The sequence below is a fragment of the Parasteatoda tepidariorum genome, chromosome 9 (genome assembly GCF_043381705.1).
Source record: "Parasteatoda tepidariorum isolate YZ-2023 chromosome 9, CAS_Ptep_4.0, whole genome shotgun sequence".
In the NCBI taxonomy this organism is placed as follows: Eukaryota; Metazoa; Arthropoda; class Arachnida; order Araneae; family Theridiidae; genus Parasteatoda; species Parasteatoda tepidariorum.
Window position 1 is genome coordinate 63,884,011 of NC_092212.1, and position 12,709 is coordinate 63,896,719.

General features: G+C 29.9%; 1 protein-coding gene across 5 annotated transcripts in view; it reads right to left on the reverse strand.

Moving 5' to 3' along the window:
• The window catches only part of LOC107443779 (THAP domain-containing protein 7), an 84,268-nt gene that overhangs the window by 56,249 nt on the left and 15,310 nt on the right, over positions 1 to 12,709 (reverse strand). For 2 of the 5 annotated variants that reach the window (XM_071185488.1, XM_043048354.2), the window contains one exon: positions 9,040 to 9,190. The exons of 2 other annotated variants lie outside the window; for them this stretch is intronic. In XM_071185488.1, coding sequence (XP_071041589.1) covers positions 9,040 to 9,190 — 151 coding nt within the window. Of the gene's footprint in view, positions 1 to 9,039; positions 9,191 to 9,682; positions 9,926 to 12,709 lie in introns of those variants that run through there. One more of the 5 variants, XM_043048353.2, reaches the window with a different exon arrangement.

The window sequence follows — 12,709 nt, forward strand, 5'->3', positions numbered from 1 at the left end:
TCATTAAATAGTACTATATTATTTTTAAAAATTCGTTAAATTATTTTTCTTTTTTACTACATGTTTATTAACTCGCTTTCGTGTATGTAAGAAGGGAATCTTTTAATCGAAATTTCGACCATTTTCTGACTAGCTTGAGCTCTCAAATATTTACAGAAGCTCCGCACCCGACGACTAGGCAAATTTCAATCGTTTTCTAACAAACTTTATCGGCCTTTACTCTCGCCTTAGGCAATTTATCACTATCAGGCTGAAGTGCTCTAACTTCAATCTGAGTTCGATGCCTGATACAAATTCTGATTACAATTGCTTTTTAATTGCTCCATTTTATCACCAATTGTTTTATTTCGTTGACAAAAACATAAACAAGATAACAGTCACAAAGTTAAAAAGAAAAGAAATAAATTAAAATAAAAATTTTAAGAACAAAATTTTTTTTCAACTAAAATAAAAATGAGGGAAAAAATTAGTTTTGTTATTAACGTTTAAAGAAAGGGACGCAACTTTTTTTTTTTTTTTTTCTTCTTTTTCTTTTTTTTTGCCTGTTTAGCGTTATAGCCTTTTTTTTCTAGCGAAATCAACTTTTTTTTTAATACTTATTTCCTTTTTTATATGCTACTTAAAAAAGGTAGTTTTTTCAGTTTTTACTTTTTTTCATCAGTTAGTAAATTTATAGGTCTACATAAATTTTATTGGCCCCAGTTAAAGCACCTATTCACATTTACTGTAATAAAATATTTACGTAAAATTTTTAAATATAGATTAATCGATAAAAGGTTATGCCAGTTTTATCACGATATATTTATACAAGAATCGAGTTCATTAGAATGTATCACTAATAAGATCTAATTTATTAAAACAATAGTGATTTTGATCTTAACTGATACCTTATATTGTAATTTATGGTCAAGGCTAAAATGAAAACTATTTTAAGTGCCTTAATCCGTGGTTAAAATTATACACCTTATCTGTAGGCTTAGTTTCGCGTTGATTATAACGTCATAGCCTTTTGCAATAAAGGTCATGTACGTGGAATATTGAGAGAAATAAACAACGTGCTTAAAATCACGTTTGCATTCTTTGTTGATATAAATCGTTTGGTGAGCTCCCAGATGACGTCTTTAGATGACGCTTTATCGTAAATATTTCATTTAACGTTTAAACGCTAAAAGAATGTAACGGATTTTAAATTTAAAAATACGTTAAGTTATAGACTGTAGTACTGTAAAAAATTTCCTTCGCATTTCGACTTTGAATTTTTGGCGAGATATGGTTTTTATCGGTTACGTCATATTTATCGTTTGCAAATCTCAAAACGGATTCTTACGTACTTCACGATTACAATGCTTGAATAATCGATTATAATGAGAACTTAAGGACAAAGAATTTATTTTATCACATGAAATAATTAAAGTTCAAGCAAGCAAAGTTCTTCAAGCGACTTTTTCGAAAATTCTTCATCGTCTGATTTATGCTTTTTAAATTTCAATTCTATTTCAATAAAATAAAATATATATATTAATGTTTAAATATCGTCAATATGACAAACAACTCAAATTTGAATTGCTTGACAATTTAACCACTTTTATATTGCTGTGATAAGTTCTCATGCACAAGTATAGATAAAATCTACATCCCTTACTTCAATATAAAAACTAAAGAAATGATGAAAACGAAATAAGTTATTTCAAATATACGTATCATATTTTGAGATATTTTATAGGGGAAAAAATAATTGTAAAATAGAAATGCATTAAATGTTTGAATTGTAAAAAGCAAACAAATCTCGTATCATGTGCAAATATTAAATAAAAGCGTTTTCTTTTTTTAATGAAATTTCCATTATATAAATTTTTAATGATCATATAAACCATAGATTCTCAACCTTTTTAACGTTACCACCCCCTTAAGGTGCAAAAAACTTTTCAACGCCCCCCTTCGTGAAAATGCAATTGTTTAGAGCATGGGGACGGAGGGAGGTGTGCTGAATTATAAGCAAAATCTTAATTTCTTTACGCTTTAAATTTGTTTGGTCTCTTTAAAAAATATAATGTGCTCATTAACTCGATAATTTTCTCGTAGCAGGTAATCGCAGTCTTTTTTGTTATAATAAAAATAAATACGTTTAATGAAAAAAATACTACAAAGAAACCTATGCTTTAAAAAATTATTTATTCGCTATTAGATAATTAAAAAAACAACCAAAATGATTTTTAACACTAAAAAGTAGTATCAGCGAAACATTCAAGTAACTATGTTAGTGGGATGATTGTACTTAATGGTTCAGAACCAATTTTTTAACAGTCGGCTCAATACTTTCAGTGAGATGAAAACGCTAATCCCCTCGTTGCACAATTTTGAGTCGATTTATCCTTTTTGTGATAAGATCTGTAACATCATTGATTCCACGTTCGACAAGCTAGGGAGAAGGGGAGGCAATTAAAAAATGTTTAATGATACTCTACAGTCCAGGATAGAGACGACTGATGTTACCTTTAAGCAAAAATTCTGTGAGACGATCATCATTTCAAAGTTTACTTAGTTAAAAGTTCAACCAATTCTTCGTAAATTTGAACCTCTGCTGTTTCAATATTCACAAAAGGGTTCAGAACCCATAAACCCATTGAGGCACTTCTAGGGAATAAAACATCTTTAAGACGGTCAGAAAAGTTCATGTGCAAAGAGTCAAAGTGTTGACAATATTCTTGTGCGTCATCAGAGTGAATTTCGCCTGCTTAGCTGAACTCATTCCAACCAAAATTCTGCTTCTACGAAATGANAATCTACATCCCTTACTTCAATATAAAAACTAAAGAAATGATGAAAACGAAATAAGTTATTTCAAATATACGTATCATATTTTGAGATATTTTATAGGGGAAAAAATAATTGTAAAATAGAAATGCATTAAATGTTTGAATTGTAAAAAGCAAACAAATCTCGTATCATGTGCAAATATTAAATAAAAGCGTTTTCTTTTTTTAATGAAATTTCCATTATATAAATTTTTAATGATCATATAAACTAAACCAAGTCCTCTAAAATTATTATTGTTACTTTAAAAATGAAACAGCTATGGAAATTAAATGCATTATGTTTAATATTTTCTCTTATTCGATTGTATACCTCTCTAACGGTTGAAAATTCAACATCTGTAATAGAAGTTTTCAGAATTATAAAATTATGGTCTGTTAATTTATTTTATATTTAAGAATGATGAATATGTGGAATTTCAATGTCAAAATTTAATTTCAAAATGCGAAATATAATATATGAAGCTTGAATGAGGAAATCGTTTAATCGTTTTACTGAGAATATTCTATTCGCTATGTAATGTTAAATTAAACTGGATATTAGATTGCGCATTTTGTGACATTGAAATTTAATGAGTATTGAGCCTTTACTTTTGCACAATATGTCCAAGTCTGCAACGCAAAATATATTAATCGCATTGAATTCTATGTTGAATTTCATTGAATTCTTTTCTGAGTTTGTTTACATTTTAAATAACATCGCATTTCTCTTAGTAATATCGCTTAAAATTTGTTATGGAAAAAAAATTTTTTTTTCATTAAATTATGCTTTTAAAACGTCTGAAAGACGTATATTTTTGAGTGATTTATAATCGGGATGTAAGATCAGGAAATTTAATGTAAGAAATAAGCTTTTATTTTAGAATAGACATTTGTGCCTCTAAATATAAAAAAGCAAACTCACACAAAAAATAAAATAAAAAATCGAAGTTAAAAAATAAATACATATGCTTACTAATTTTTCAACTAAATTTTATGAGTCAAACTGAAATTTTAACTTATGTAGTGGAATATACTGTTGGTTAAAATAAGCAACCGTATTATAAATAATATTTATGAAGTGTTCAAAATAAAATACGTAATAAGAGGTAAAAAAAAAGGAAAAAAAGGCGTCAAAAACCAGTCGCTAACCAGTGCCTAAATTTTAAGAATTTAACTAATTTTTAGCTTTTAAGACATCCGTTCAGGTGCACGTTGAATCTGTCGAGTCGCAAAGTCCTCCGTGTTCCTATAACAAATCAATACTTCTGGGGGTACTGATACAGGAGTTTATTTGTCTTCTGGATTGGTTCAAAATTACAAGGCTACGGCGTTGAACATTAGTGGTCGTAAACCCAAAAATTGGGTCGGCTGTTCTACGACGGATATAAAAAATTTAAAAAAATTAACCGGGTGGGAGCCGTGATGGCCCAGTGGATAGAGCGTTCGCCTTCCAATGAGGTGAACCGGGTTCGAATCCCAATAACCGTTGGAAGTTTTCATGATTTTACTCTCTACGTAACGCAAATGCAAGTTAGTTCCATCGAAAAGTCCTCCATGAAGGAAATTATATTTACGGAGTACTCTTTTATGTTTTTGACACTCCTATTTATGAGAATACATTAAAAGTTCTATTTATGTTCTATTTTATTCTTTTCAGTTTTGAACATTCTTTCGTACTCGAATACAATAAAAATTATAATTACCAAGTACTCTTTTATGTTTTTGACACTTCTATTTAAGCAATACAATAAAAATTTAATTTATGCAGTACTCTTTTATGTTAGTGACACTCCTTATTACCGGAATACAATAAAAATTACATTTACGGAGTACTCATCTAGGTTCTGGCAACCAATTCTGTGAAGAAAATTAAAAAAAAAAAAGAACACTAAAAAAATACCATTTAACTCATTCAATTACAAAAATGTGTAATTATAGCATTGATATAAATGTAATATATAAGAGTATATAGGCAAAAAGTACAGAGGTGAATAAACATATAGGCAAAAATACACCACTTCGAGACCTGAAATCATTGTAGAATGCATCGCACTAACACAAAATACGTTTTTATATCGCTGTTTGAAAAAAAGAAAGAAAGAGAATAGAAGAGAAAAAGGCGTAAGATAGAGTCAAAGACGGTGAGAATATCAAAGAGGAGAATTTTAGAAGAAAAAAAAGAAAATTATTAAAGTCAGTCTACAGGTTAACTCGAGTTGAACAACCGCATAGTGAAACCCATAGGGGCCGCAATATGGGGAGCAAAGACGAGTACAAGAGAAAGGAAAACGTTATAAGTTGTGTAAAATCTAAAAAGTTCAAAATAATTATAGGATTTTTCTTTCAATAGCCTGCATTTAAGTATCTCAATTTTTGACGGACAGACTTAGTCGACGAGGAATATACCAGTCGAATAAACATAATTACTTTTCAAAGGTGACACAACTTTTTGATTGATACAATGAAAATTTAACGTTATATATTCTTTTGGTTAGAGTAATTTGAATTAAAGATGAACCTTTGTACGATTCTTAATTTCAAAAATAAATCTACGTGAGAGAAATGATAGAATAAAAACAATGGCAGAGTTAAAATAAATAATTAAAGTAGCTGAAGGAAATTAATTTCAATGGAAATCATTTTTTTCGAAGTTAAGAGTGTAAATTGCAATATATATAATTTAAGTCCGGGATAGCCTGGTTGGTAGGGCACTGGGCCCATGTCCAAGAGTTCGTGGGTTCGATCCCCGCCGGCCGAAGACTCTTCGTGTAGTAAATGGTGACTGATGCACGTTAAATCTGTCGAGTCGCAAAGTCCTCCGTGTTCCCATAACAAATCAATACCTCTGGTGGAACTGATCCAGGCGTTTCCTTGTCTTCTGGATAGGTTCAAAATGACAAGGCTATGGAGTTGAACATTTGTAATCGTAAACCCAAAATTGGGTCGTAGTTCAACGGCGATAAAATAAAAGAAAATATATATATAATTTAAAAATTGCAATACTTATAAGCATTATAAGCTTATAAGCGTTGGTTATATTGTTAATGAATACATATTGTGACAAGTCATAAGTCGTACTAAGTATTGTGCCAGTAAACTCCACAGATGAATGATGGTTTTTAATGTTACCAGTACAACCCCATAATAATAATGAGAATTAAATAATTTTTTAAGTGTAAATAACTGGATCATAAATTAATGTTTCTTGCGTAATTTTTTTTTTATTTATAAATGTTCATCAAAAATTATTTTGGAGAATACATATTATTTAAGCATAAATGACAATATATTTAAACAAAGTTACTGAAATAAAAAAATTAACTTAAAATAAATCATTAACATGTAAATTACTTTTTACTGAAATTTACCTTGATGGAAAATAAGTGGTAAAAAAAAATAATGCAGGTGTTCCCCAATCACCTTACTTAAAATGTATTTTTAGAATTCCTTACTATGAATTTATAGAGCTTTGTTGAAAACTAAGTCAAAAATATGTATACATATTTGGGGTCGCAAAAGCAAAGGCGAGGAAGAAACAAAAATGCTGTTGAAATCGGTCATTACCAAAACAACCTATATTTCTCTTCTTTTATTTATTTATTTTTTAAAACGCAATTAAGCTCTTACCTAACAACCTCACTATAAGACATTTTTCAGCAAACGAGTCTGAGCAACACCTATCTCGGTGGTGTTGGTCTGAGCCCATCTCAATCGTTACAAGGGTTAGAGCGCTGGCTCGATAATGTGTGCTCCAGGGACTAATATAGGGGATATAATATAGGAGACTTCCTTTATATCTATGGTGTGCTCGTTTGATTCCAGACAGGGAATGAATTCACCACCATTTTCTCCATCATATTTTACGATATTTTCTGTACGCTAAGTATGTTTTTTGTACGCTAAGTACGCTAGTACTGACATCCTGATTCAGTGAAAAATACTGACATCATGATAGCCAAACGTTTTACTATAAATTTCAATGCATTTTTTACAGCGCCCTCTAGTTCTTCCTCCCTCTATTGCTTCACTCTTAGCCATTTAATTATTTCCACGCATGTTTTTTTTTTAAATCATTTATTTTAAAAATTCAGGGGGAAAGTGGCATTTTAAGTAGAAAAAAAAAATCAATTCCAATTCCATAGAAGAACAAGCGCAGTCCATAGCAACTAAGTTTTCTATATAAGGCCAGTGTCATGGAACATCAATTGCAGTTAGTGTCACGAACTTGGTCCATCTATCTAACGAAAGCACTTGTCACTGGCAAGAGCTTCCATTTATCATGGCTGCTTTTTTTTCCCGTCCTCTTTTTCGTCGTGTTCTTTTTTTCCCCCCGTCCGTTGCCACGAACAGAAAAGAAATAACAATATCCTCCTTACAAAATGATTTAAACGTCTTTAGCCATCATATATAACTCATCAAAACGGAAATTAGAAGGTTAGTTGCTTTCCCCCAAAACGAAAAAGTGCAGATTTTGTTCCTTTTCTCAAAGTTAAGGGACAACCAACCGATAAATGAAGCTTCGTAAATGCATTAATAGTTTCCTTAATGTTCGAACGAATGCACTGGCATGGAATTTTAGAATGATGAATGGTTTTTAATTAAAAGAACCTATGAAATATATTATTTCGATATGAGGGCATAAATATGTTAATTAGTTTCAGTAAAAGTTGAATTACAAATAAATTATTTCCACTCTAAGGCTCATTCCAGAATATTTTATACAAGTTCTTGTTTAAAAATGATTTTCCTAGCTCTATGATTCGAATTTATTAGAGAAACACATTCCCAAATGTTCATTTATGAACCACGGTGGCTGAAGGGATAGGGTTGCTAGCGGAAGAAAATCTCATTACTTAGCGATCTAAATATTAATAATTATTCTATGTTTTTTTTTTTTTTAACAGTACATATAGAAAATATAGCAATATTGAGTTTCGACTAATAAACACTAGTCTGTCTTGAAAATTTAACTAATTATAAGTTTTAACAAAGATAAACTAATGAGACCATTCCTAGAATTAAAACCACAGTATAGCGAGGCTTTCATAAGAACTCCCAACTCCTCCAGACACCCGTCTTGCGTCGAGGCGGGCACTATGGTTACGAGGAAAGGTCACTTCGAATAGGGGTGTTGGGTGAATAGTTTTGTCTTAATCTTAGCGTAGGTCGTCGTGAGTTAACCAATCGACACCTTCTTTTCATCATTTCACCATCATTAGAAATGTGTTCTCGCTTGTTACCATAGCAGCAGACAGCCCCAGACTTTCAGTAGGGAGGAGTTCTCCTCAAAGTCGCACTATAACTGAAGTAAGATTTATTTTAATTTCGCTTTAATATTCTTGGAGTCTACCAATGTTTACATTTACATCACAATGCAATGGGATACCTGCAAGTGACGTAATGTGGATATCTCGATCCTGATTGGTTGTTGAAGCGTGGCAGGTGCTTACGTAAGCAACTGTTCTTTTCATTCTATTTCGAGTAAGATTAGACCGTCAAGTATCACTTTTCTTAAGTGACACGTTCTGTTTTTTTTCACGAAGATTTCAATTCTTTTGCAATATATTTCTTACTCAACACAAAGACAGACTCGAAGCCACTTGACTTAGAACATAAACAAACTAATCATGCATTGAAGTTGCCAAGTACACAGGACAAAAATGTGTCACACGGTTACAAAAAAATACATAAACAAATAATAAACCTAAGTTAAGTAAAATACAGACGAGAAAGAATCATATTTCAACAAACTCGATTAGCACTGTATTTAATCAACTTCACGTTAATTAACATTCTAACTTATGTGGAGAAGCTTAGCTCAACTTTAACACGCCATTTTGATAAACGATCAGTTGGCTCTGATGTCATAGGTCACGTGGGTGGATATCTGTGATCTTCTCCAATTGTGTGAAAGAAGTTTGTGATTTCCCGAAAATATTCAAGATGCCAAGCTTTTATAATTTTATTTCGGTTAGGATCAAGAATTCCAATGCGCGACAAGTATCACTTTTCTTAAGTGACACGTTCTATATTTTTTCACAAAGATTTACTTTACACAAACACAGACACGAAGCCATGTCCATGTAGGACATTAGTAGCACAACCATTTTCACACAAACAAACAAAAAAGCATAATTCTAAACATTTTATTGTAAAGATTAAGATTTTTAAATCGATACACTTGAATGATGTAAATATTTTGTAAATGATGTAAATATTTTTTTACATTAAAAAGTTAACATACCCTTTTCACTATCCAAATGAGCAACTAAAGGTACAGCCCCCTCCCTCAATCGAGGAAATTTAATTGGAGCTGTTAACAATCTGCCTGTTCTCTCATCAAAAAATGAAGCTTGGCGAACAATGTCCTCTTCAACAAAATGTAATTCACAAACCTAAGGAAAAAAAATATTCCTTTGTAGAAAAAAAAAATAAGTTAAAAAGCTATAAGAAAAGTAGTTGTTATAATTCACACACCAGGAAAAAAGTTTTATTGAGTTAAAAATTATTTCATTTAAAAAAAGTTAGTTGAATTTAANTTCTTGAAGAATTTGTAGTCATCATCCCAAACCTTAAACTAAAAATTAATTTTGAAAAATTATTTTAAAAAAAATAAATAATAAAAATTTTAACTCTTAAATGGCATCTGATTTTCGTTTACATATTTAAACAAGACAAATAATGTTTAAATTTATTTTATTTCACGTCTAAAAGTTTTGCAAAAGTACGAATGCTTTTCTAGTTTTATATTCTAATATTCGCTAGCAATAAACAACACCTAAAACATTGTAATTCTTAAATACAACTTCTCTCATTTATATAATTAAAAATCTTTTATAAAGTCTGCAAAAACGAATATTATAATATAAAAAATAAATAACACTTACTCGACTATGACTATTTACTTGATAGCTGTCTCGTTTAATGGAATTAATCCATTTCCGTTTCATTTCCTCACTTTTCGGAAACCTAAAAACTGATACTTTAGGCCCATTTTTGTAGTTCCCCTTACATTTTGGAACTAAACACGCATATGGCATTGTTAAAGGTTGTAAAATAATGTTATATATATTTTTGATAAAGGTTTCTAACTACACATCCAACGGACAAACGGGACTGTAGTTCAATGAATGACAAATCACTTATCAGCTATACACCACTGTTTGTGACGTCACTGAAAGACCTTGCTGATAGCCACTGAGAGTCAAGGCCTCTCAGTAGGTCTGTGACGTCATCCGCGGAAGTGTTAGCGAATCAGAAGACAACGCGGTATTCAGATTTGAATTAAGAGAAAACTATAATAAATAGTTCTGAAATTTGAGCGACGTAAAATATTTTTGCTTTAGCGAATTTAATAGCACTTAAATATTATTAGGTGGTGAATTTTTAGCTTTTTATTAGAATAAATCAACGTTAATTATCACGTTATAACTCAATAAAATGAACATGATGCTTTTCATGAAGCAATATTATGTGTATTTCATATGATTTAATAAGAATTTTCTTTCCTATTAATTTTAAATCTTGATTTATTATAACTATTTTTAACGAGAAAAGAGTAAACCTTATTTAAGTGTATAATATTATTATTATTTCATATTTTCTGATATGTAATCAAATATTAGATTTAATCATATATTTGAAAAGAAGAAATGATACATTTTAATAATGAAACGAATACGAGACATAGGAAAATATGTTATATCATTGCAAAAAAGAGACAAAAGAAATTGTAATTTTATTGGCGCAATCATAAAATTTATATTTTAAAATAGGTTCTAAAGAATTCTTACAGAGTCAGATGATATACATTTAAATTCCAAGTGGAAATAACCTAAACATAAACACTACAATTATTTACAAATAAACGACGCATATAATATTAAAATGGGACAAAATGATTTAGCTAAGTAGTAATCGTAAAGCAATAATAATAAATAAATTATAAGTAATTTAGTAAAGTATTTCGATTCCTTACGATAGCAAAACTTTAAAATAGTATTTATCATTTTCAAAAATAAATATACTCTTTTTTTATTTTTTGTTGATTATTATAAAAGAGTAAAGTATTTCAAATCTTAAATTTTTCCAACATATAAATTTATTGCTGACAATCTTTCTCATAAGATTTATTAAAAAATATCCCAAAATAGAGATTACTTAGAAAATTATTAGTGTAATATTCTGGAGCAAAAATTGTTCAATAATTGAAGAAAAAAAATACGCACTGTAAAAGACAAGAAAATATTGGATACTTTTTTATGAACTACAATTGAATTTGTCCACAATTTTTTGCTAAATCTTAATTTAAAAAAAAATAATAATAATATGATAGAAAAATATAAAAGCATTTATTAAAATCATTTTTCCTGTTACTCAATAAGATACATCTCATTAATTAATATATTTTATATAAGATACATTTGAATGAATAGGCATACATATGTATAAACTTATATATTATTGTTTTAATGCTTGTTTACATAAACTCTTCCAGACTTAACAGATAAACATAAAAATGAGAATAGCACATTTAATCTGGAGCAAACTCAAAATTTATTCATACCATATAAGCATGAACAAGGGTCTCATTAATATTCATTTAAAATTATAAAGTTCAAAAATTAAAATAACTAAAAATGAATTAAATTCCTTTTTTATTAATATGATTTACTGCATTGCAGTGTTCTTGATTTCAAGTGAGAATATTTATGAAATTTTAGTCATATGATCGTAAGCAATCGTTAATAAGTAAGTTTTAAGTGCCAATCGACATTGTTATTAATTTTTCTTTCTTTTAATAATATAACTACAGGTTTTTTTTTTCTAGTTTTTCTTTTTAAATAATAAAAATTTTAACTCTTTAATGACATCTGATATTTGTTTATATATAAAACTAAACTAAACTCAGTGGCGCGACAGCCCATTGAGGGCCCAAGGCCTACTGTGCCCATCTCAGTTTTCTTGACCTTGGGCTCTGGGGTGCAATAGCAGATGTTCCGGTCAGGTGGTCAGCCGAACGCAAAACCCCCAGTGTTTAGTTCCGAAGCATGCTTGTGTTTATATATACAATTGAAACGAGACAAATAATATTTGAATTTATTTTATTTCAAGTCTAAAAGTTTTGCAAAGGTGCGGAATGCTCTGCTAGTTTTATATTCTTAAATTCGTTAATAATAAATAAGGCCCGGATTTTGATGACATTTGCATTTTTTTGCATTTTTTGCATTTTCGGACATTTTTTGTCCTTTAGAGCATTTTTTTAGATTTATAGGGCATTTTTTTAAAAATTTTGGGGCGTATTTTGCATTTTAAAGCATTTTTTAAGGTTTTTGTTAATTTTTCCCAATTTTTATTTTTTTTGGAGTATTTTTATTACATGAAATGTAAGATTTGTCTCATAATTTTACATTTCATATTGTAACTCTCAAAGAATGTTTCAAAGCATTTGCTCCAAGTCAGCTTTGCTTCCTAAACCAGTAATCACACGATGGGATACCTGGTTGGATGCATGCGTATACTACAGTGAAAATTTTAAGATAGTAAAGTCTATCGTCAGTAGTTTTGATTCAGAAGATGCTGCATCAATTAAGATAGCGCCAAACGTGTTCGCTTCTGATAAAATCGAAGGAAACTTAGCATTTATCAAGTCTAACTTTGCTATTGTGTCCTCGACAATTACAAGCTTGGGGAAACAAGAACTCGAACTTAGCAATGCAATAAATTATATTGATGTACTGAGTCGAGTGTTGCAAACAGCAAGGGGGAAAATAGGACAAAGTATAGCAGCTAAACTGAACAAAGTTTTGGAGAAGAACACTGGCTTCCAAACAATGAAGAAAATCTCTAGGATACTAACAGGTGAAGCAACAACTTTTCAAATTGAAGAAGAATTGTCAGTAAGTGAGACCGTC